Source organism: Cornus florida, unplaced genomic scaffold (genome assembly GCF_030987335.1).
Source record: "Cornus florida cultivar Cherokee Brave unplaced genomic scaffold, ASM3098733v1 CherokeeBrave_3.0.0_Hap2_Chr04, whole genome shotgun sequence".
Lineage (NCBI taxonomy): Eukaryota > Viridiplantae > Streptophyta > Magnoliopsida > Cornales > Cornaceae > Cornus > Cornus florida.
Window position 1 is genome coordinate 37,218,950 of NW_026775574.1, and position 26,842 is coordinate 37,245,791.

Sequence of the window (26,842 nt, forward strand, 5' to 3'; positions counted from 1 at the left end):
GACTAAGTTTCCTCCAACGAAGGTGCAATATCCTGAGGTAGATCGTCTATGAATTGTACTGCCTGCCGAATCAGCATCTGTGTACACCTCTACTTGCAAATGACCTTGTTTCTTGAACATAAGTCTTTACCTGGTGAGCCCTTTAAGTACCTCAGAATCCTGTACGCTGCTTAAAAGTGTTCCTGTCCAAGAGAGTGCATGAACTGACTCACCATACTGACTGCAAATGCTATATCTGGGCGTGTGTGAGATAAGTAAATTAGTCTTTCCACCAATCTCTGATATCTTTCACGATCAACCATATTCTCGGGTTCGGTAGCTTCTAACTTCAGGTTGACTTCAATTGGAGTGTCAGCAGCTTTACACCTGAGTAGTCCTGTCTTATTAAGCAAATCGAGTACATATTTTCGTTGATTCACGAAAATTCCTTCTCTTGACCTGGCAAATTCCATTCCAAGGAAGTATTTTAATGCTCCCAGATCTTTGACTTCAAAATCTTTAGCAAGTTTCTTCTTCAGTCTGGTCAACTCTTTAATGTCATCACCTGTCAAAATTATATCATCCACATACACAATTAAAACGGCAATTTTCCCTTCCTCACCGTGTTTGTAGAACATGGTATGGTCTGCCTGACTCTGATGATACCCATGACTCTTCACAGCCTTTCCAAAGCGTTCAAACGACGCTCTTGGAGACTGTTTCAAAACGTATAGGGATTTTTTGAGTTTACAGACTTTGCTGTGACTGTGTTTTCCTTCGAACCCAGGTGGCAAGCTCATAAACACTTCTTCTTCCAAGTCTCCATTTAAAAAAGCATTTTTTATGTCCAACTGATGTAATGGCCAGTTAGAATTGACTGCGAACGACAATAAGACTCGGATAGAATTTATTTTTGCTACAGGAGCAAACGTCTCTTGGTAATCAATGTCGTACGTTTGTGTAAAACCTTTCGCCACAAGTCTTGCCTTGTACCTTTCCACACTACCATCAGCTTTACACTTAATAGTGAAAACCCATTTACACCCAACAGTTTTCTTTCCTTTGGGCAAGTCAATTATCTCCCGCGTTCCACTCCTTTTAAGAGCATTCATCTCCTCTAAAACTGCTGATTTCCAATTCGGATCATCTAGTGCTTCCTGAATGTTTCTTGGAACAAACAAGTGAGAAATATTTGAAGTAAAGGCCCTATGTTTAGAAAGTTTATCATAAGACAAGTATTTGGCAATGGGATGCTGGTACAGGTTCGGGTTCCTTTTCTTACAGCTATAGGGATATCAAGGTCTACAAGAACTTGGCTAGGTGAGTCTGTACGATCAGAAATAGTAGGGACAACTGCAGACAAGTTAGGATTTAGAGTACCTTGAGTGTTCAGGGAGTCATTGCTCGGGACCTCTGATTGGCCTTCCTCAGGTACAATAGTAGGCTCTCTACTCTTTTGATGATTCTTTTTCCTGTTATAGACCAGAAGCTTAGGATTCCCTTTTTTTGGAACCGTTGGTAGGATTTCTCCCCCAGTTGGAGATACAGTAAGGCTCGGCAGATGAAGACTAGGAGGCCCCGGGTTTCCTGATTCTAGAACATCATTTCCCTGTTTCAAAAGATCAGTGTTCCTAATAGAGTGTGAGACAATAGTTTTAAGTAAGGAAATATTAGTAGAAATCTCCCAAAAGTTTTCTTCACTCTCTTTCTCCCCCTAAGAAAAGTTTTCTGAAAATAAAAATGATTTTCTAGAAAAAAGACATCCATACTGATAAATTTTTTTTTTTGTTTTCGGATTGAAGCATTTGTACCCCTTTTTATTCTGGGCATACCCAACAAATACACATTTTTCAGCCCGAGGATCCAATTTAGATCGAAGTCTACTTGGTAAATGGACAAAGATAGTGCACCCAAATACTTTCAAAGGCAGGTTGGAATAAATCCGAGTTTCAGGAAAACATTTTTTAAGGCTTTCAAGGGGTGTAAAATAGTCAAGAACACGAGTAGGCATCCTGTTAATCAAATATGTTGCTGTTAAAACGGCTTCACCCCACAAATACTTAGGAACATTCATTGAAAACATGATGGCACGAGAAACTTCAAGTAAATGTTTATTCTTTCTTTCAACAATTCCGTTTTGTTGGGGCGTGTCAACACAAGTGGATTGGTGAAAAATTCCTTTTTCTGTTAAAAAACTTCCTAAAACTTCATTAAAGTATTCGGTACCGTTATCAGTATGAAGAATGCCAATTTTTGTTTAAAATTGATTTTCAATCATCATATAAAAATCTTTGGAATAATTTTTCAACCTCAGATTTTTCATTCATTAAATACACCCAACACAAACGTGTATGATAATCAATAAAAGTCACAAACCATTTTTTTTCCAGAAAGAGTTGTTATCCTAGAAGGGCCCCAAACATCACTATGGATTAAATAAAATGGTTTTGATGTTTGGTAAGGTTTGGGAGAATACGCAGTACGATGACTTTTTGATAAAAAAAACAATTCTCACAATAAAAAGATGAACAATCCAATCCTTTAAACAATGTAGGAAATAATTTTTTAAGATAAGGGAAACTAGATGCCCTACTCTAAAGTGCCATAACATTATTTGTTCTCTAACAGGGATAGAACGAAAACTACTCAGACCTTGAGCCTTTTTATTACTTGAAATATCATTTTCAAAATAGTAGAGACCATCCATCATCTTAGCACTGCCAATCGTCTTCCCCAAGCTCTGGCCCTGAAATTCACAATAGGATTCAAAAAAGATGACACAACAATTAGAGTCTTTGGACAATTTACTAACTGATAAAAGGTAACAAGCAAGCTTAGGGACTTGAAGGTCAGACTTAAGATCAGATCAATAATTTTTGAAAGTTTGAGCAAACCTTTGCCTGCAATCGGAGAATAAGAACCATCGGCTATTCTGATTTTTTCAGAGCCAGAACAGGGTGAATAAGTTTGAAATAAATGAGAAAAACTTGTCATATGGTCAGAAGCCCCTGAATCAATGATCCATGGGGTAACAATGGAATTTGAACGAAGATAAGGCCTTCGGGTTGTTACCTGTTTGAGCAAGAGAAGTATTAGGACTACCAGATGAGGAATTGAATTTCAGCAATTTTAGAAGATGATCCACCCCTTCTTTGCTGGAGGGAAGTGCCTCGGCTTCATGAGCTGATGGGGCTCGGTTGAATCTGCCTTCCTGCTTACTCTTCTAATTCGCTGGTTTACTATGAATTTTCCAATAGGTTTCACGGGTATGGCGAGGTTTGTTGCAGTGGTCACACCAAAGGCGGGGCTTTTCATCATGTTTCCTGCCAATATTCGCTTCAGATGCGACCAGGGCAGAGGTCTCAACAGCACCATTTGATAACTTTTTTCCAAGCATGACCAGCCTGCGACTTTCCTCTCTTCGAACCTCAGAGAAGACTTCACCGATTAAAGGCAGGGGCTGTCGTCCAATTATTTTGCCTCTCACTTCATCAAACTCGACATTGAGTTCAATGAGAAACTTGATGATGCGGTTGTCTTCCACCTTCTTTTTGTAATAGTTGCAATCTTCAGACGATTTCCACTCATAATCGTTGAACAAATCAAGGTCCTGCTACAAATGTTTCAGAGAGTTGAAATAATTTGTAACATTGTTATCTCCTTTACGGATCTCTCCGAGTTTCAGCGTTAGTTCATAGACTTGAGATTGATTACCCAGGTCTGAATACATCTGGTTGACATTGTCCCAAAGTTCTTTTGCTATGTGGTAACATATATAATTAGAACTGATGTCCTCCTCCATAGAATTCACCAACCAGGTCATCACCATCGAATTCTCTGCATCCCAGGTAGAGTAGGATGGATCTTCAGGTTTCGGTTCCTTCTTTTCTCCCGTCAAGTAGCCGATTTTGCCTCTGCCTCGGATGTACATCCGCACGGATTGGGACCAGCGAAGGAAGTTTTCACCGTTCAGCCTAATTGTGGTAATCTGGACCGAGTGTGTCTCAGAGTTTTGGACTTGGGACTCAGAGATCCTGGTCTTGGACTCAAGTACGTCATTAGACATGGTGATTAGGGTTGTTTGGAAGAGAAAAAAACGACGGCTAGGGTTTTTTTTTTTTTTTTCCAGAAGAATTGGTAAGATGCACTGATACCAAATATGCGATTTCAAGATTGAAAAGAATCTGTATATTGCCGTACAAAGAATGGTTTACAATGCTTTAGTTAAATAGGAAATACAAGGAGTTAAAAAAGGAAACTACAGGCTGTGACTACAGGCTGTAACTACAGGCTGTAGACTAACAGAATTTCCTAATTCTTAGTCATTGACTATCTATATTTACACACCTATCATATCCCATAAAATCTGGTCTTATTGAGACCAAATATCTCTTTTTCAACATATACTCATAGATTGAATTGCCGAATCAGAAATTTTGGGTTAAATCATATAGCTTTGTGTTGACTAAGTTCATGAAATGAAGATAAGCGGACTCGAACCGCTGAATTATGAATTTTGTCTCTAATAATAAATTCTGCAATATATTGGAAGCTCTAATCAAATTTAATGAGGCCCGGTTTGAGATTATAGGCATTGGAGGGCTAGAATAGGAATAAGAATTTAGCTATAGTGTTGTTGTGGAGCTTTAATGGATTGAAAAAAAAAAAATTTACCATATTGTTTATGTTCTGTAGTATTTAGTTATCTTATTAGAAGATATTATATAGACTTCCTTACTATTCATAAGAGAATTAATATCAACAGATTGTCATGGATTAATTAATGGTAGTATTGGAACTTGTGTTTGTTCCAAGATTGAGTTTACCTCTACTTATCAGAAAAAATATATCTATATATATATACATTAAGTTTACCTCTAAGGAGAGTAGTAAATTTTTATTGCATGGTAATAGTTAATTTTTAACTAATATTAAAGGCTCCATGTAGGACGGCATAGAATAGACCTCAAAAGTGGGCATTATAATTTATGTTTACGGATCATGATTTGTAATTGAAATAGATGGCTAATTGCTTTTTAATATTGATCATCTACACATATATTATATGCATTAAGAGTATAATAGTGTCTTATGAATTATAAGTTTAGTATTTAATGAATTGGAGTCGCGTGGAGTCATGATGATGAAGTCTTCAATTAGAATTGGGTTGTTAGATTACCTTTACAAAGATAGATTATTGAATGATTAAAAGTATAATAAATTGATTCTTGGTAAAGAGAGCCATTTTGATAAATAATTGTTGTGACAAACAACTACGAACCAAGAACCAATCACGAAACACGACAAAAAAACAAGCACCACACAAGACACAAAGATTTACTTGGTTCGACACAATTTGTGTCTACGTCCACGGTGGAGATCCAACAAAAAATTTCATTATGCGAAAAATAGGAGATTACAAGTTTCAGCCCTAAACCCTAGCTTTCACTCTCACTCTCTTTCTCTGCGATTTTCAGTGCTCTCGTTAACACACTCCAAACCCTAAACGCCCTCATATATCGGGCTACAATAGAGTAATAAATAGGGTGAACGACTCGCAAGCAAAAAAGGGGCAAATATTTTTTTCCTTTGGAGCAATGAAGAAACTTTGGTAGGCTTAGGCACACACAAAGCTCAATCATCGGGTTGAAACCAGGTCACAACGCGACTTGGCCAAGGCCACATCATCACAATAATTAATCAAGAAGATTATAATGATTACAACAGAAACTGAATAATAATTTTTGATAATATGGGCAGTTCATATATGTTCTTAGTGATTGTAGTGATTATAATAGTATCATATATTTATATTTATACAAATTTTGTGTTGAGGTACGATAAGGGTGACACATGTTGAGCTGTGAGCTCACTCTTATCTATAATTTCATGTTATTAATTGCTATTGAAAGTTGGCACTGAAGACTAAAGAATGCTAAATATAGTTTTGAACCATTCTCTTATTTGCAATTAATGATTATGTGATGGGGATCGTATATAAATCTATATTGAAGTTGAGTAGTTGGCGTTAACAAGATACTTGGCAATGGATGCATTTTTTGTTATCTAAGTACAGAGATAATGATGGATTGGATATATTAGAGTTATGACATGATTGTTTAATTCCACGTGTTAGAATGTAATTATATAAATAGTTGGGGGTATTCTATAATTCTCTATAATATGTGAGGTTAGTGTGTAAATAGGTAACTCTTACTCTTATATATATACCCCTTATGTATTAGGGCTAAATGATATTGAAAACAAAATCTCTCTCTCTCTCTCTCTCTCTAGTTTCTACATGGTATTAGACGATCTGCTATTGTGGGTGTGATTGCTTGGAGAGTTGCAAAGGCTATAGAGTTCCCATTTGCGAATTTGCTTGGCGAGTTGCAGTGCTTCCATCCGTGAAATTTCATCAGTTATTTCGCCAGTTTGTCTTCGTCAGCCGAGTCGGGATCGCGACCTCTCTCTTCTCTTCTTTACAGCTGCTGTCCATGCCTGATTTGTGGTCGACGGTCGATTTGTAGTCTTCGCCGTCACCCGTCGTGTTGCAAAATTGCTCGCTTCTTATGAATTAGTTCGTTGGTCTGTGGTTTTCTTTTCTGGTCGGGAGTTGCAGAGCTCGGTAAAAAAGACGAAGTCGTCGTGGGGTGTTTGGCAAATGGCCTGTGTTGTCCAAACCTAGTTTATCTTATTCTGACCGAGTGTCCAACGACACCGGATTGACCCGGTTACCCAGATTCGTCCCGTATACCCGAGTCCCGATTCGGCCCGAATACTCGAATCCAGATTCGGGCTGTCTTCTTCAGGTTTGGTAATTTTTTTTTGTCAGTTTCTCTTCTCTTCTGGGTCCTAGTTCGGTATGGCCACCAATGCAGACTTGCTCTCTTCCTATGCTTCTCTCAATTTTCCCATGACTTCAGTAAAGCTCAATGGCAAGAATTATGTCTTATTGCCAAGTCAGTCGCCATTTTCCTGAAAGCCAAAGGCTTTGGCACCCATTTAGTTAAGGATAAACCTAAAGATAGTGATGCTGATTTCACTTCATGGGAACAAATGGATGCTCAGATTATTTCTTTAATGTTGAATTGTATTGAACCTTATATTAGCTCCAACTTATTGTATTTGGACACTGCCAAGGAGATTTAGAACCGTCTGCAACAGTTATATTCGGGTACTGGTAATATCACCAGAATTTATGAGGTGTGTAGACAATACTTTGATCTTCAGCAAGGTACTCTGAGTCTTGAGGAATACTTCTCACGGGCCATGGGAATTTTTGAAGAAATGAATTTGTATCAGCCCATTACCTCTGATGTGAAGAGTATACAACAACATGAGGATTTTAATGTTGTCTCTATTCTCACAGGATTGTCACCAGAGTATGAACCCGTTCGGGGCACAGATTTTAGGTAGTTCTACACTTCCCTCTCTCCCTGATATGTTTTCCAAACTTCAGCGTGCTACTCTATCCAGTGGAGCTTCAGGGGGTACTTCAAGCGATGTCCTTGCTCCTCCTAGCAGTGAACGTTCTGCTTTGGTTTTTTCCCAGAGTGACTTTCAATCTTCTCGTGGAGGTGGCGGTCATTTTACCCGTGGTCGTTGCCATAGCTGTGGTCGTGGCAGAGGTAGAGACTCCAAAATCTGTAGTCACTGTGGTCTTACTAATCACACCGTTAATTACTGTTGGGCTCTTCATGGAAAACCGCCGCCTTCTACCTTTGCACATCAAGTGACCTCTACTGAAGGGGATTCTTCTTTCTCTGCGACACCAACTGTTTCACACTTGGCTGTTGAGCCTTCCATGGTCACGATTCCCCGCGATGAGTATGCTTAGCTTATGTCTCAACAACGGACTTCTACCCCATCTTCCATGGTTTCATTTGCCAATCCCAATTCGGTAGTGCGCCTACATGTCTCTTGTCCTCTCGTTCGAATCCCTGGATTCTTGACTCTGGAGCATCTGATCACATGACTGGTAGCTATCATCTCTTATCTAATTTTCATTCTATTGCTCCATCTCAAAATTTTACTCTTGCTAATGGCTCATCCAATAAAGTTTCGGGTTTAGGAACCACTCATCTCACATCTTCTTTGTCTTTCTCCTCTGTCTTATATGTTCCTCAATTTCCTTTCAATTTGCTGTCTATTAGTAAAATTACTAAACCTCTTCATTGCTCCGTTACATTTTATCGCACATGTTGTATTTTTCAGGATCTCACGATGAAGAAGAAGATTGGTATGGGACATGAAGTTTGTGGCTTGTATTACCTTGATTTTGACCCATCTCCCACGGCTCTTCAGTCGTCCTAGTCGTCCTTCCAGTGGCACTGTCGTCTTGGCCACCCATCATTATCCGTTTTTCAGCGTTAAGTCCCCGGTCTTAGTCGTGTTGAGTTATTGTCTTGTGAAGCATGTCAACTTAGTAAGCATTGTCGTGTGTCCTTCAAACCTAGAGTTCATAATCGTGTTGCTAGTCCTTTTGAATTGGTTCATTCTGATGTATGGGGACCAATCAAACATATTTCTATTAATGGATTTCGTTATTTTGTGACATTTGTGGACGATAATTCTTGTATGACTTGGTTGTTTTTAATGAAAAATCGTTCTGAGTTATTCTCTATTTTTCAAATATTTCGAAAAGAAATGAAAACTCAATTTAGGTGTTCCATTAAAGTTTTACGTTCTGACAATGCCAAAGAATAGTTCTCAGACCCTTTTTCGACTTATTTTCAATCTTAAAGTATCATTCATCAATCATCTTGCACTTGTACTCCTCAACAAAACGGAGTTGTTGAACGTAAAAATCGTCATCTCTTAGAAGTGTGTCGTGCCCTTTTATTCCATACGCATGTTCCCAAATGATTTTGGAGTGATGCTGTTCTTACGGCCTGTCATCTTATTAATCGGATGCCCTCGTCGGTGTTATAAGGGAAATCTCCTTATTCTGTCTTATTTCCCGATTCAACGTCGTTTAATCTTCCTCCTCGGGTCTTTGGGTGTGTTTGTTATGTCTATAACCTTGGACCCGGTCTTGACAAACTCGACTCTCGTGTCACTAAGTGTGTTTTTCTTGGGTATCCTTGCACTCAGAAGGGTTATCGTTGCTACAGTTCTCATTTTCACCGATATTTCACTAATGCAGATGTCACTTTTTCTGAGTCTACCCCATATATATATATTTTTATTTTAGTCCTCCTCTTGCTATTACTCTTGAGCCTCCTTTGCCACCTCTTCCCTCTCTATTCCCTACTCCCGATCCTCCACGCTCTGTTGACCCATTGCAGGTTTATACTCGGCGCCCCCGACCGCCTACTTCGCTCCCTCCATCTTCTTCGGAGTCATTAGATCCGACACCACCTCCTATACCTGATGATTTGCCTATTGCTCTTTGTAAGACTCCATGGTCATGTGTTATTGCACATCCCATTTCTAACTTTGTCTCTTACAGTAATGTTTCATCCTCTTTCTCATGTTTTTTTATCTAAAGTGTCAGCTACTTTTGTTCCCAAGACTTTGCAAGCTACTCTCTCTAATTCGGATTGGCGCCAAGCCATGGTAGATGAGATGGATGCCCTTCACCGTAATCGGACATGGGATCTTGTTTCCTTACCTCCGGGCTCCAAAACGGTTGGCTGTAAGTAGTTCTACACTGTTAAATGCCATCATGATGGGTCTATTGAACGGTTAAAGGCTCGTCTTGTGGCAAAAGGGTACACTCTGACCTATTGCATTGATTATGATGAAACATTTTCTCCTATTGCTAAGATCTCTTCTATCCGAGTCCTTATCTCCATTGTTGCCAATTGTAACCGGCTGTTGTTTCAATTAGATGTGAAAAATGCCTTCTTACATGGTGACTTAACTGAAGAAGTTTATATGGAGCAACCACCTGGGTTTGTTGCTCAGGGGGAGTATCGCTATACTGTTTGTCGTCTAGGAAGGCCCTATATGGATTGAAACAATCTCCAAGGGCTTGGTTTGGAAAATTCTCTGAAGCTGCATTAGCATTTGGTCTTAACAGATGCTAGACAGATCACTCGGTATTTCACTAGCACACCAATGCTGGCTTCATTCTTGTTGTGGTGTATGTGGACGATATTGTGATTACAGGCAATGATTTTGAAGGCATTGTTAAGTTAAAATTGTTTCTGTGAAATCTGTTTCACACTAAGGACTTGGGTAAACTTAGATATTTCTTGGGTATTGAAGTTGCTAGATCCAAGAAAGGTATAAGTTTGTTTCAAAGAAAATATGAGTTGGACTTATTAGAAGAAACAGGTATGTTGGGTGGTCGTCCTGCTGATTCTCTTATGGATCCAAATACTAAACTCTTGTTTGATGAGGGTGATATATTTGACGAGCCTGGTAGATATTGACGTTTAGTTGGGAAATTAATTTATCTCACTATCACCCGACCTGACATTTCATATGCAGTTAGTGTTGTAAGCTCCTAGAGTGCCACATTGGAATGCTGTCCTACAAATTATTCGATACCTTAAGCAAGCTCCAAGATTTGGGTTGCTATACAAATTGAATGGTCATCTCAGTGTTGAAGGTTTAAAGACGCTGACTGGGCTGGATCTCCCTCAAATAGGAAGTTTACTATAGGTTTTTGCACATTTGTAGGAGGGAATCTTGTTACATGGAGAAGTAAGAAACAAACAGTGGTAGCTCGGTGTAGTGCTGAAGCTGAGTACAGGGCAATGGCTCATACCACTAGTGAGTTGACATGGATACAACATTTTCTGGAGGAACTTGGGTTGACAATCAAATTTCTTGTTCCATTGTTCTATGATAACCAAGCAGCCATTCATTGCATCCAATCCTGTGTTCCATGAGAGGACCAAACATATTGAAGTTGATTGTCACTTCATTCGAGAGAACATACTGATTGGGAATATCATTACTCCATTTGTGAAGTCTAAAGACCAACTAGTTGATATGTTTACTAAAGCTCTAGGTCATCACAGATTGAAGATTATTTGTACCAAGCTAGGATTATATGGTATATATTCTCTAGCTTGAGGGGGAGTGTTAGAATGTAATTATATATATATAGTTGGGGGTATTCTGTAATTCTCTATAATATCTGAGATTAGTGTGTAAATAGGTAACTATTAGCAAATATGATAACCACAAATTATGGAATGACTTACCGTATTAGCATAGATATGATTATGCTATAGAATATGCGATCGAATATTCTGTGATTTGATTTAGATTTGATTTGATTTTCTTTCTTTGATTTAGATTTGATTTTATTTCTTTTCTTGTAATATCAGCATTTGCTCTTTTTTATCTATAAATACTAAAGTTGCGAATGAGTGATTATCTCATTCAAGCCTTTACATAATTCTCTCATTTTTCTTCTTTTTATATTTCTACTTGGTATCAGAACAAGGGTGACATCGCCCATCCGGGAGGTGTCGGCTAGACAGGGTGGTCCGACCTCAATGAGTTGCGCGTTAGGCACCACCTATTCAGAAATGGTCCAAGGAGACATTTTTATTTATTTTATTTTTTTATGGTCTGAGGAGCCGTTGATTCTTTCATACACATGTTTTAAACATGTGTATGAAGGAAAATGGTTTGAGGAGACATGATTGGTTGTTTATGGTTTGAGGAGACATTTTTGATTTGTTGATCGGCACTTCATTTGAGAGAAAATCATCGCTAGTCAGATTTGCACTCTACAACTTGTAGATTTTGAAGAAGGGTGCCAGCAAGACCGTGTTTAAAGATGCATTGTCCAAGTTGGGCGTCTCAGATATCCACACACCAACTTAAGGGGGAGTGTTAGCAAATATAATAACCACGATTTATGGAATGACTTACCGTATTAGCATAGATCTGATTATGCTATAGAATATGCCATAGAATATTTTGTGATTTGATTTAGATTTGATTTGATTTTCTTTCTTTGATTTAGATTTGATTTTATTTCATTTCTTGTAATATGAGCATGTGCTCTTTTTTATCTATAAATACTAGAGTTGTGAATGAGTGATTATCTCATTCAAGCCTTTACATAGTTATTTCATTTTTCTTCTTTTTATATTTCTACTGTAACTCTTACTCTTATATATATGCCCCTTATGTATCAGGGCTAGATGATATTGAAAAAAGAAGAAGAAAAGGGGCTGCGCCTCCATTGTTTTCTCTCTCTCTCTCTTTAGTTTCTACACCACGAAAATATGATTTTGCAGTTCATGCACCATATTTTTTTAAGGAACAAGATGTTCTGGTTTTCAAAATTTTGGGTGTGACACTGGCTGTTGACTTGGACAATTTCTGTTGTAAACAATTTGGAAAGACTACAGCCACCTCTACTTCACTCTAATACTTTACGTGTGGAAGTTGAGTAAGTAGCAGTTATATTCATGGAGAGTTATTAGGCAACAAATCTATATTTTAAAGATGTCTTAGGCAGCTAGTTTCCAAAATTTTTGTCAGTCACCATAATATACCCAGTTAACATTGGCCAGTTAGTTTCTCAAGCAAAAGATGTAGCATTCATGATATATATGTTGCTTGTAATCCATTGTACAGTTACTGGTCTCATAAGTCTTTGTGCAATCCTTTTTCTTGGAAAGTATGAATTAAGTTCTCCAAGTTTTATGCAATTGCCCTATTTATATCAAAATTTTGTGTATCAAGTCAGTACCTCTTTTTAAGAATGGATGCTGCACATCTGAACTTTATTTTGTTTGCATTACCTGCAATCTTCATTCTACGTTGTGAAAGTCACTTGTGCTATTTTCGAAGTTTTGGATGTTTCAAAATTTCAAGTAATCTATCCCTCTTTTGAAATGTAACTTGTTATGTTATTGCAGTGGCTGATGTATCAAAATACATCGTTGATTCTAAATATATTGCATAAATTGGATGTCTTAATCATACCTAAATATGTGCTATGTTCAGTAAATAATACTAATGCACTCAGAAGGCTGACTCTATCAATTTTGGCATACAGTGTTATTCAGAAGGCTGGTACTGCATTACAAGTTTTAAGAGAAGTCCTTGATGCTGTTGATGCTCAACATCCTGAGGTATGTTGGTGGAGTAATATTCTGTGGTGTCACGTTGACCTTACAACGATTGCTGCTGGTGTCGCATTTGTTGCCGAAAAGAGGCCCAAGTAGGAAACACCAATTCTCAAATAGGAAAACACTGTAGCAGTGAACAGTGTCCCAAAACACCATATGAGGCCCTTTTTTACTAGCCATTTTGTTACTAAATTTTGCAACACTTTTTTTTACCTAACATGTTTTCATGTTTTTGCTTCCAAAAATCTTGCAACAAATTTTGTGTTACCAAACATGCTTCAAATCACAAATGAACACACTCCACAACAAAAACGTTGTTTCTGTTTCGGATAAGAACAAAAACACAAAACGGAAACGGTTGCCAAATGAGCCCAAACTGTAGTTGACAGTTGTGATATAATAATCCATCTGTTAATCCAGAAAATTTGACATTTCCCTCTGAATGTATTCTTCCAAAAGAAACCCCAAAAAGAGCCTAGATTGAAATCTTTATAGGAATTAGAGGGGCCATATCTTCTTTTTTCTTTTATTTTTTCTTGGGGTGTGGGGGTTGCCTTAGTAACCCTTTCATATTAATATTTTCCAATAAAATTGGCTTTAATCATATTGGGATTCTGAATTGAAGTAATTTTGTAGTCCTGTGTTGCCTTTTCCAATTTCCTGCAATAATCAACTCGACTTTGATGTGTTACCGTTAAAATAAATGAAATATATTTATATTTAATAAATATCAGTTTACAAGTATTTCTAGTGTCATTTCTAATTATGTATTTTTTATAAAAATAAAATTGTTCCCAGAAATTCGTGAAGTGAAGGGTTGTCATGCTAATTTTATGATCTTGTTGATGAACTTAAAGGTGATATTAAGAATAGAAAAATTATAAATTACGTGAAACTATATTCTCTCTAGAATGTCAAGTAAATCTACTTTCTGGAGAATTGTGTCATAATGGGAGCTAAGGTTAACAAGTTATCAATGTGAAAATGTTGGCCACTAGAACTCTTGGAAATCTTATGCAGATATCGCGAGAATTCCATTGCCAAGGAATGGAGTGGTGGAAATGGTGGTAACGAGAAGAGGTGCCGGGATTTTTCTGGAGAAGGGAGGGATCAAGTGGAGGAGGGATGTGACTCTCAGCTGGCTGGTGGGTAGGTTTGATCACGAGTTCGAAACCTAACTCAAATCGAGCTTTGGGCAAGCAAGGCTTGGAACGTCGGTTTCTCTCTTATCAAGTACCTTACTGCCCTTCCGTCTATCTCAGGTGGAAGTAGCGAGGGTTTTGGCCACGGGACAGTGATGTGGGGGTGATTTTGAACTGCAGTTGTATGTTTGGTCCCAATGGGCTGGTTGTACATGGATTTTGAAAAAGGAGGAGGGGGATATTGATTTACGGGCTCCCTTTTCATTTATGGTGTTTGGAGCTATTCAAAGTTATCCGTGACAAATGTGGAGTTTTCAAAGGAGTGATGGGGGACGAGAGACTTGACGCTAGTCCTGTTCGCATGAGGGTTAAAGAGGACTGACAGAAAGGAGGTTATTGGTAAACTTTGGGACATGAAGAACAGAGGATAAGGTAAGATTAGGACAGGTAGAAACAGTGCCCTTCCTTGCAATGGAGGTGAAGGTGCCATCAGAACCTTATCCCTACCAAAACATTAAGTGTATGAAGAAAAATCATATGTCATACCGGTCATGTGACTAGTGACTCCTGAATCAATGATCTAGGGTGGCCCACCAGATAATGTGGAAACCTGATGTGCTGAATGAGAGGTACTTGAGCGAAATTAGAGGTGGAAACGGAGGAATGTTGTGCTAGTAGATGTCGGAGAGCATCAAGTTCAGCCCCGAACAAAGAACTCGGTGGCCCTGAGGAGGCATGACCAATAGAAGCAGTCTCACGCTTTGCAGTATGTGCCATAAATAACCCCCTAAATGGACCAAGCCTTAGCCTAGCATTCGCATTAGCAGGAGTTGGAGTAAGGCGACTGTGTAGATTCTAGCATGTTTCCCTAGTGTGGCGCGTACGTCCACGTCGATTACACCTCAACTTGCTTTTGTCATTCTGTTTCCCTCCTTTTGGAGAATTGGGCTTGTTCCATTGTTGTGTGGGAAGAGCCAACCTCTCAGACAATGGTACTTCTGGCTCAGGCTTGGTGTATACAGGTGCAGACATAACCTTTATTCTACTCTCCTCAGCCTTGATATACGAAAACACATCTCTAACAGAAGTAGGGGTTGGATATCTGCCTAACACTTGTACCCTGGCATGCTCGTATCTCGAATGCAGACAACCGAAGAACTCATAGATTTGATTTCTTTCTACCATAGCATGAAATGCTTTAACATCAGCTGCACACACAGGTATGTAGTCTTAGTAGTGATCTGACTTCTCATTTACCACGTAGAGTGTGGTAATATGTAGCAAGAGTTTGGTCTTCCTGCTTGAATCTTGAAATCTGTTGTTGAAGTTCATACAGTTTTGCAAAATTACCAACTGAGGAATATGCCTCTTCCACAGTTGTCCATAGCTCTTTAGCTGTTTTCAAAAACAGCCCTTTGCTGATCTGTGGCTGCATTGACTGCAACAACCACGTTATAACTAGTGTAGGAATTCAGGATTGCTCTTGGAGGGATACGTGACAGTCCCTTCGATATGGTCAATCATCCTACGACCAGTGAGATGCATACGAGCAGATTAAGCCCACTCCATATAGTTCGTCTCATCCAGCCTAATAGTCGTAATACAAAGGCCTGGATGGTGATCACTACTACCTGAGTCAGACTAGGAGAAGACCCATCTTCTTTTGAAGTCACCTCTAAGCCAGACATTTTATCAAACAATTTCTGGGTATACAATCCTTAGAAACAAAAATAGCAACAAAATGCGTAGAGAACCACCTCTCTAACACACAAACTTCAACTAAAAAGATTACCATCTTCTGAGATGCATAAAAAGCGAGCACATAGTCACCACACAAACCTTAGAAAGCAACAAAGTAGACCATACCAGAATCGCGGACAGCGAAGAAAAAGCCGCTGTTGCAGAACCCCGCGAACACCAAAAAACACCGATCGAGACTGCAATAGATAAAAAAAAACTTTCACTAGGGTTTACAAACCATGCTTTGATACCATGTTGACTTTAAGATATAATCAAATCAAGAGTAGGTGATAAAGAAGAAGAAGAAAAAGAGAAGAAAGTGGATGAGAGAAAAAGAGAGAAAGATGGGTAAAGAGAGAGAGAATGAAAGAATACTTTCATCCTTCCACCACATTCTATTTATAATAACAAGTTTTAGAAATTACACATAAGCCCCAATATTATATAAGTAATAACAAATAAGGCCCCGACAACAATAGAAAGTTGGTGCCTTTCAACAAAGCTTTTCTGGGGAAGTGGCTGTGGAGAAATGGTACACAGAGGCATCGTTTCCGGAGGAGGCTATCTCCTCTAGATTTGGGGTTGAGAAAGGTGAGTGGTGCCCTTTTGTGATGCTGATCCTAGGAGGGGTTGGCATTTGGAAATTTATCAGGAAGGGGTGGGGGAATTTTCCAAACATATTAGTTTCAGGGTCAGGGAGGTAAGGTCATCGGCTTTTGGGAGGACATCTGGTGTTGTGATTGTTCCTTGGCATGCTCATTTCCCTGCCTCTTCTGGATAGTGTTGGACAAACATGCCTTGGTTACCGACTATTATTGTTTCAATACCGGGAGATTGACTTATGTGCGTTTTGAGAGGTAGTTTCCGGACTAGGAGCTGGAGGATGTCTTGGAGTTTCTGGATTTATTGTAGGACGGGGGTGGCTCTAATCCTTGGGTCTAGTTTCATTTTTCTCAGGGGAGGTTCGATGTTTGATCCTTCTGTGAGAGCCTTGTGGATGCTTCGGGGGCTACCTTCTGTTAAAATGTTATATATATATAAGTGTTGGGCCATTATGTAATTACAGAAAGTTGATAGGGGCCCTTGTGTAGTTAAGTAAGACTTGTACTCTTTATATAAGCCTTGTACACTTTATTAGGTTTTTAGTATAATGAATATATACAAGTTTGAAACTTCTCTCTCTCTCTCTCATATATATATATATATATATATATATAAGTGTTGGGCCATTATGTAATTACAGAAAGTTAATAGGGGCCCTTATGTAGTTAAGTAAGACTTGTACTCTTTATATAAGCCTTGTACACTTTATTAGGTTTTTAGTATAATGAATATATACGAGTCTGAAACTTCTCTCTCTCTCTCTCTCTCTCTCTCTCTCTCTCTCTCTCATATATATAACTGTGAACATGGTATCAGAGCGTACGATCATGGGTGTGAGAATCTGTAATTGGGTTCTTCTTGTCTAAGATTCGAATTGCAGTTGCGGTGTTGGTGATCTCTACCGTTGGTTCCTTGTTTGTCGACATCAGCAGCGGCTTGTTCATCGTCGTCAGATCTGCGGCGTCGTCAGATCTAGGAGTTGTTCGTCGTCGTCTCTGCCGTGTTCGTCGTCGCCGGCAGCTTCTCTTTGGTTGCCAGCGAGCTCACCGACCTCTGCAATCTTGATTCGTAGAGGTGAGGTTCATCTCTGTTGGCCGGAAGTTGCAGCGATCGTTTCTTATTGGTTCGGTCGTTATTTGTGATTGGGTCGCCGTCGTTGCCGCCGCGTTATTCCCCGGCGTCCGTGAAGGTGTGAAGAAGAAGACCTCTGTTTGGCTACATGGTTATAGCTACTTCAACCCTGGTTTGCTAAACTTGGATAGCCCAGGTCAGTCCAACCCGTTTGACCAGGTCCGTTGACCAAATCCAACCCGGTTCCAGATCTGACCCGTTTTTCCAGGTTCGGCCAAAATACAGAATCTGTTTTTTTTCTCCCGCGTTTTTCTTCTCTGTTTTGCTGGATTCAACATGGCATCTAGTTCAGATTTACTTTCACCCACGAACAGTCTTCATTCTCCCATGACTTCAGTTAAACTGAATGGGAAGAATTACATATTGTGGGCTAAATCTGTTGCCATTTTCCTCAAGGCAGAGGTCTTGGTTCTCATTTGACTAAAGAGAAACCCAAGGCAGCTGATGCCTCCTTTGATGCATGGGAAAAGGAAGATGCTCAGATCATCTCTATGATGATAAACAGTATTTAGTTCAACTCTACTTTATTTGGAAACTGTCAAGGAGATATGGGACAGATTGCAGCAATTGTATTCTGGGATAGGTAATATCACTTGTGTTTATGAGCTCTGTAAGCAGTACTTCAATCTTGAACAAGGTACTCAAAGTATAGAAGAGTATTATTCTAAAGTTATGGGAGTCTGTGAAGAGCTGAATATGTATCAGCCTATTGCAGGTGATGTTCGCAGTATGCAACAACAACGTGTGGACTTTAATGTTGTCCGTTTTCTTACTGGTTTATCATCAGCATATGAGCCTTTTCGTGCACAGATTATGAGCAGTCCAACACTTCCATCTCTTGCTGAGGTGTTTTCTAGACTTCAGCGTGCTACACTTGCAAGTGATACCTCAAATTTGAATACTGGACAGAGTGGTGAGCGTTCAGCATTAGTGGTCTCAAAGGGTGAACATAATACTTACCGTGGAGGTCGTGGGGGACGCTCCACCCATGGTGGTCGTGATTCACGTGGAGGACGTGGCCGTGGCAGGGAATTTAGAAAGTGTACCCATTGTGGTCTTTCTAATCATACTGTGAACTTTTGTTGGGATCTTCATGGGAAACCATCTAATTATACCAATCAAGTTTCCTCTTCTCCAAATGATGTTGCTTCTGGATCACATAACGTAGTGAATCAGATACAGTTCCTGTTCCACAGGATGAGTATACCCAGTTTTTGTCTTATAAGCAAGCATATAATTCATCTTCCACGGCTACTTTTGCCCAGTCAGGTACTGCACACACATGTCTATTGTCTTCCACTCGCAGTCCTTGGATCATAGACACTAGAGCATCTGATCATATGACCGGATGTTCTTCTCTTCTATCTTATTTTCATTCTGTACATCCTTCTCAAAGTGTTACTCTTGCTAATGGTTCATCCACTTAGGTTTCAGGTTTGGGGACAACTCCACTTAGTGATTCATTGTCTCTCTTGTCTGTTTTACATGTTCCGCAGTTTCCTTTTAATTTAATGTCTATCAGTAAGCTTACTAAATCTCTCCAGTGCTCTGTTACATTTGATCCTACTTCTTGTGTGTTTCAGGATCTCAAGACGAAGAAGACGATTGGTACGGGGCATAAAGCTGGTGGCTTATATTATTTTGATTTCTAATCTTCTCCTGTGGCTCTTCAGTCTTCTCTGTTTCCATTCCAGTGGCACTGTCGCCTTGGTCACCCGTCACTTCAAGTTTTGAAGCGTCAAGTTCCTAGTCTTAGTCATTTGAAATTCTTGTCATGTGAAGTTTGTCAACTTAGTAAGCACCATCGTGTGTCTTTCAAGTCTAGGGTTAATAATCGTGTCTCTAGTCCTTTTCATTTGGTTCATTCAGATGTATGGGGTCCAATAAAACATTCTTCAATCAATAAATTTCATTATTTTGTGACATTTGTGGATGATTATTCTCGCCTGACTTGGTTGTTTTTAATGAAAGATCATTCTAAGTTATTTTTAATTTTTCAAAAATTTCGCAAAGAAATCAAAACTCAGTTTGGATGTCCAATTCTTATTCTACGTTCTGATAATGCTAAGGAATATTCTTCAACTCCATTTGATACATATCTTAGTGATAAAGGAATTATTCATCAAAACAATCTCCACGGGCTTGGTTTGGAAAATTCTCTGAGGTGGCGTTAAAATTTGGTCTTAAGAGATGTCAGACCGACCATTCGGTGTTTCACCAGCGCACTAAAGCTGGCTTCATATTTCTTGTGGTGTATGTAGATGATATTGTGATCACAGGTGATGATTCTGAAGGCATTGCTAAGTTGAAGTTGTTTCTGCAATATCAATTCCACACTAAAGACTTGGGTAAACTTAGGTATTTCTTGGGCATTGAAGTTGCTAGATCCAAGAAGGGCATAAGTTTATCCCAACGCAAATATGTGTTGGATTTATTAGAAGAAACAGGTATGTTGGGTGGTCGTCCGGTTGATACTCCTATGGATTCAAATACAAAACTGGTATCTGATGAGGGTGATCTATTTAATGACCCGGGCAGGTTTCGTCGCGTTGTTGGGAAATTAATTTATCTCACTATCACTCGGCTTGATATTTCATATGCAGTCAGTGTTGAAAGTCAGTTCATGGGAGTTCCTAGAATGCCACAATGGATTGCTGTTCTTTGGATTATACGATATCTCAAGAAAGCTCCAGGTTTAGGGTTACTATATAAAGCTCCAGGTTTAGATTTACTATATAAATCAAATGGTCATCTCTGGGTGGAAGGTTTTACAGATGCTGACTAGGCTGGTTCTCTTTCAGATAAGAGATCTACTACAGGCTATTGCACATTTGTAGGAGGAAATCTTGTTACATGGCGAAGTAAAAAGCAGACGGTGGTAGCTCGATCTAGTGCTGAAGCTGAATATAGGGCAATAGCCCATACCACTAGTGAGTTGACATGGATACAACATTTTCTAAAAGAACTTGGGTTGATAGTTGAGGCTCCTACTCCATTATTCTGTGATAATCAAGTAGCAGTTCACATGGCATCAAATCCTGTGTTTCAAGAGAGGACCAAGCATATTGAAGTTGATTGTCACTTCATTTGAGAAAAAATTAAGTGGGAGCATCTCTACTCCATTTGTGAAGTCTGAAGATCTATTAGTTGATATGTTTACCAAAGCATTGGGTCATAACTGGTTAAGAACTATCTGTTCCAAGTTGGGATTATTTGATATATATTCTCCAGCTTGAGGGGGAGTGTTAGAATGTTATCTATATATATATATATATATATATATATAAGTGTTGGGCCATTATGTAATTACAGAAAGTTGATAGGGGCCCTTGTGTAGTTAAGTAAGACTTGTACTCTTTATATAAGCCTTGTACACTTTATTAGGTTTTTAGTATGATGAATATATACAAGTCTGAAACTTCTCTCTCTCTCTCATATATATAACTGTGAACACCTTCCAATGAAAGGCTGTATGGCGCATGAAGGCCCCTCTTATGGTGGGTTTCTTTTATTGGATGGCAGTTTTGGGGAGGATTCTGATGCGCTGGACAACCTGAGGAGGAGGATATAGGTTATTGTGAATTGGTGTTTCATGTGCAAAAGAAATGAGGAGTAGGTAGATCATCTTCTATTGCACTGCCCAGTGGCCAGGGACAGTTGGGTCATGCTTTTGAGATGTTTGGTGTACAGTGGGTTATGTCTCGGTCTTTGAGAGATATGATTGAGGCTTGGAGAGGTTGTACAATGCAGTCCCAAGCCCGTGACTTTTGTAGGGTGGCGCCTTTGTGTGTGGTGGTGGTGTTTATGGAGGGAGTGGAATAAATACTTCAACGGCAAGGAGACTTCTATTGGGGTGCTTAATTTCTTTGCTTAGTTCACCTTTTTTTGGGTATTTGGGAGAAATTGTAAATCCATGAGGGAGTAAAATTTTGATATTGAGAGTTTAGGGGGTATGTCGTCGTGTAGCTTTTTGTGGGATGTAGTCCCCTTTTAAACACTTTCTAATGATGCCTTATCGGAAAAAAAGTTTTGAATTTTTGTGACAGCAAACAAAAATAATCATTATTCAGGTGATTGGTGGACCCTGGTTAGTACTAGTGAGGCTTACTCAACTTAACGATTGCCGATTCAGTTTTTTCCCCGCCCTCTGGATTTGTTGGGTCATGGTTCAGGTTGTGCATTTTTAGGCTGGGTATCCAGGGCATGATGGGATATTTCTGTTTGATATAGTGGCATTTTTGGCTTGAATTAATTTTAAATAGGCTTCTCAGCAGCACCTTCTAATTTGATGCGAGTCATAGGTTTTATAATTTTGTATCATAGACTGCAGTTTGCTTAATGTACAAGTCTCCTCTTCTCTCAATAACAAATCTATCTGTAGACAGATTTTTTTCACTAGTTATATATTTCATTCATACAAAGAGATTTTAGTCTTTGAGGTTGTTGCCTGTATGTAACTAAGTTCATATACATCCTGTCTCCATTTTTGGAATAATTATTGCATTCAAGATTCAGCATGCTGCTTTGTCATTCAATTTTTAGTCTGCAAAATATTATAATATTTTAAATGTAATATTACTCTCTTAGGGAGCAAAGGATGAGTTCACACTTGATCTTGTGGAACAATGTTCATTTCAAAAGCAACAATTAATGCAGCTGGTGATGACTTCTCGGTAAGGCTTCCTTATGTATAAATTTGCGCCACTAGCTGAATATTATTAACTTCAATTGTCCTTTTGTCTTGATTCTTCTACATCATCATCATCATCATCCTGCCTTGAGTTAATTGAATAAGTCAGTTGTTAAATTTCTCTTCTTTCCACTTTTTTATCACAAACTATTTCTCTTGTTATATGTAATTTCTTAGGGTTTCATTGTACATCGTCGCAATTAGATTTGACTTGCCTCTTTGTCAAATTCTCTACTTTAACACTTCTTTCTTTTCTTCGTTGTTGCTTCTACTGGTTAACGTTTTATATGCCTGCACATCTTGTTTATCATCACTTATGTGCCACTTCTTATTTCTCCTTAACTTATTAGTCACATCTCTTCTAGACACTCTTATCATCTATCGTAAAATTCTCATCTCAGCAATGTGGTATGTTCTTATTTCTTTATTATTATCAATTTTCTGCCATATTAGATACTTGGCCTAATGGTCATTACTTCTCCACGTGTCATGTTATGTGCATTTAAATCCTAAAAGAACACAAAAATTCCTTTAGTAAGTTCAGGTCTTTCTGAAAGCCAGTTCCTGAGTGTGGCGAGAGCAGGACAAGAACTCATAAATAATCAATGAATTATGGGCCAGTCTACTGCTTGCTTACCTGTTTATAATTGCATGTGTGGAAATTGCCTTTTCTTTTCTCTTGGCCGCTCTATTGCCTCCCCTTATAATTGAACAATTGAGTTGGGCTTCCTAAAGTGAAATAGAAATAAAAAGATATGAAGAAAAGGGCATAGAAGGTTTTGATCCTTTTGTTCTCAGTTGTGAGTGATGAAATAGACAGAAAAAGACTCCAACATAGAAAGCATTGGCTAGGTTCCTCGAAAGGGAGACATTTAAGGAGTATGATTATGAAATACCAAATAATTTGACATTTAAGAGTATGTCCATATGTGTGTATATAATAAGCAAAATTAGCTATATTAGTAAAGGAGAATTGAAATTGGGATATAGTTTTGCATTAAGTGATTGCTATTTTTTCGTTTTTCTGTATTAGGGACGCGTTCCCCTTTTGAACATTTTTCTAATATATCTTTACTTATCAAAAAAAAAAAAGTGATTGCTATTTCAAATTGATGTAATCTCTGAGGTGGAAATAATTACTGTGGAGAGATTTCGCCACATAGGGTGCTGAGTTTGATATTTTAGTTAGGAAGGGAAATGGTGTATGGTAGCATAAGACAAATAACAATTGATGTTGTGATAGAAAGAGAAAAAGATGATGATGATGAACAGATAGGGGTTCCTTGATAAAACAAAAAGAGAGAGAACATAATGATTTTTGGAAATTTTCAAGTGAATAGAGAGGTGTTAGCTGTTTTCTTGAATGTTGAGTCCTGGTCTGATTTTATTGTCCTCGGGATTGGTGAGGTAGCAATTATAGCCATGAAATTGGGGCTTGTTCCATATCAACTGATGATAGCGGTTTAGCTAAGATTTTGAAACGATTGTAAAGAAGATAAAACAGAGCCACAACAGATTTTTTCGGATGTGGAAGTGATACGTCCCCTTTGGCTCTCATTACAATTTATAATTTAAGATTTGCCAAACGAAGTGGCTACAATCAAGGAGTAGTAATTACAGCAGCTATCTAAAAGGTAAGTCAACTAATCTAATCCCATAATTACGGCAACTTTATTTAGGGTAAGTCAATGCTAGCTAATATAATCCCTAATTGTAAGGCTTTTGTGAATGAATCTGCAAGCTAGTTCTCAGACGAAACATGACAAAGTTGTATAGAACCTGTGAGAGCATGTTGTCGAATAAAATGACAGTCAACTTCTATATGCTTGGTACTTTCATGAAACATGGGATTATGAGCTATCTGTATAGCACTAGTGTTGTCAACATAGAGGAGAATAGGACCAAGAATTGGAATTCCAAGTTCTAGAAGAAGTCTACGAAGCCGTATCACCTCGCTGCTAGCAGATGACATAGACCTGTATTCAGCCTCGGCAGATGATTTTGAAACTGTTGGCTGTTTTTTGCACTTGAAAGAGATGAGTGATGACCCTAAAAACATACACCAACCTGTAGTAGATCGTCGTGTATCTTGGCAGCCAGCCCAATCAGCATCAGCAAAATAGCGAAGTTCCAAGGAAGAGGTTGAAGAGTAGAGGAGCCCTCGATCCATAGTTCCCCGAATATAACGAAGAATACGATGAACTACAGCTAGATGGGGCTTATGAGGATTACTGACAAATTGACTGACAATTTGAACTGCATGAGATATATGTGGATGAGTCATGGTGAGATAGATCAAGCTTCCTACAAGACGACAGTACATAGCAAGATCAGGAAGTGGAGGTCCATCATCTTTCTGTAGCTTAGCATTCAATTCCAATGGTGTGTATCATAGAGTTTTGAATCTGGTAGATGAGCCAATGATACAGAGTTTGTCGAATGCTAACACCAGCTTTGGAATGAGAAATTTCCAATCTAAGGAAGTATGTGAGAGGTCCCAAATCCTTCATTTTAAAGGATCACATTAACTAGGTCTTTGGAGAAGTAATTCCTGATTCATCATTTCCTTTAGTGATCATATCATCAACATATAACAGTAACCATGTAGAACCTCGAGTTGTGCGCTTAACAAACAAGGATTAGGACTTTGGTGAAAGCCAGCTTGGATGATGGCACTGCGAAAATTTTCAAACCATGCACGAAGAGCTTGCTTAAGACCGCAAAGGGATTTGTGCAAGTGGCAGACATGGTTGGGAGGACAGACATATCCTGGTGGTGGTTTCATAAAACTGTTTCCCGAAGATTCCCATTCAAAAATGCATTTTTAACATCCATTTGCCAAAGAGGCCATCCACGAATGGCACTAACAGCTAGTAGAGTTCAAACAGTGGGCATCTTGGCAACTGGAGCAAATGTTTCTTCATAATCAATACCATATTCTTGCTTATACCCCTGAGCAACAAGGCAAGCCTTGTATCGTTCCAAACTACCATCGGATTTCAACTTAAGAGAGTAAATCCATTTACTTCCAATTACTTGAACTCCAGAAGGTCAAGGAACTAAATCCCAAGTGTGATTTGATTCAAGAGCAATTAACTCCTCTGTCATAGCATCTTGCCAACATGGTAGTTCTTTGGCCTGTCAATAAGAAGAAGGAACAGAAATAGAATCTACAGTGGGAAGGAGAACAGAAAATCCAAAGCAGTCTGGAGGTTTAGAAACATGAGAAGAACGACGGGGAGGTGCGGAGAGTTCAGGAGTGATGTTACCTGCAGGTGGGGGTGGCACAGATGAGTGATCGGGAGTAGGAGCAGATGTAGGAGGAGGCCGCAACCTTCGACTATAGACCTGCAATTTCTTATTAGAATTTAAAGGAGTATAGTTAGAAAAACTAGGAAGATAAGAAACATTTGATATAAGAAACTCCTTTCGAAGAGAATAAAAAGGAATATGCTTAAGGAAGACAACATTGCGGGATATACGTGTTCGTCGAGCCTCTGAATCATAGCATAAAAAACCCTTATGTTCATCACTGTAGCCAATGAACACGCACTTAGCTACTTGTTGGGACAATTTGTTTCTTTCCAAGGAAGGAAGACGAACAAAACAAAGGCATCCAAATGTATGCAAGTGTGTGTATGAAGGATGGGAATGAAATAAAGATTCATATGAGGAAATATTCTCAAGCACAGGATTGGGCAGCCTATTAATCAAATACACAGCTGTGTGCACTGCCTCACACCAAAAACTGGAAGGGACTGTTGATTCAAAAAGTAATGCCCTGGTTGTCTCCAAAATATGCCGATGTTTGCGTTCGGCAATCCCATTTTGCTAAGGAGTGTGTGTGCAACTTTCTTGGGGAAGGATCCCTTTATCAGAGAAGAGGGAATAAAACTCTTTTGGAAGGCCTTGATTTTTCTGTTGAATTGAGTCTCCACAAGATTACTAAATGTTTTGAATTTTAGACACAACCTCATATTTATGATGAAGAAAATAAATCCAAGTAAACTGTGAGTGATCATCAATAAATGTGACATAGTATTTATAACCAAGCCTACTGAATTTGGGTGCTATTCCCAAACATTTGTGTGAATAATATCAAAAAGATCAGTATGTCAGGAGGAATGAACCGGAAATGTGAAACGTGGCTTTTACTTAAACAACAGGACATACATTTCGAATGTAACAAGGAGGAAAACTTCTTGGTATTCAAAGGACAATTCAAATAACCATGCTTAAATAAAAAATAAAGTTTTATCATTATTCAAATGACCAAGGTGACGATGCCAAACAGTCTACAAATCATTTTGAGAGCTAAAAGAAGATGCAAGCAATACTCTAAGTCTCACATCCAACAAAAATGTTCTCCCACGTCTATTCCTCGTCCCAATCACTTTCCCTGTTTGCCGGTCCTGTATCACACAACCAGAAGATGTAAACTAAATTGTATAACCATTATCAACCAATTGTCCCACATATAACAAATTAGCAGATAAATTAGGAAC

General features: G+C 38.7%; 1 protein-coding gene across 8 annotated transcripts in view; it reads left to right on the forward strand.

The window, feature by feature from the left end:
• Positions 1 to 26,842, forward strand: part of LOC132303152 (TOM1-like protein 5) — a 79,293-nt gene that overhangs the window by 39,226 nt on the left and 13,225 nt on the right. For all 8 annotated transcript variants that reach the window (XM_059800292.1, XM_059800293.1, XM_059800288.1 and 5 more), the window contains 2 exons: positions 12,959 to 13,034; positions 22,235 to 22,320. In XM_059800292.1, the coding sequence (XP_059656275.1) occupies positions 12,959 to 13,034; positions 22,235 to 22,320 (162 nt within the window). The remainder of the gene's footprint in view (positions 1 to 12,958; positions 13,035 to 22,234; positions 22,321 to 26,842) is intronic.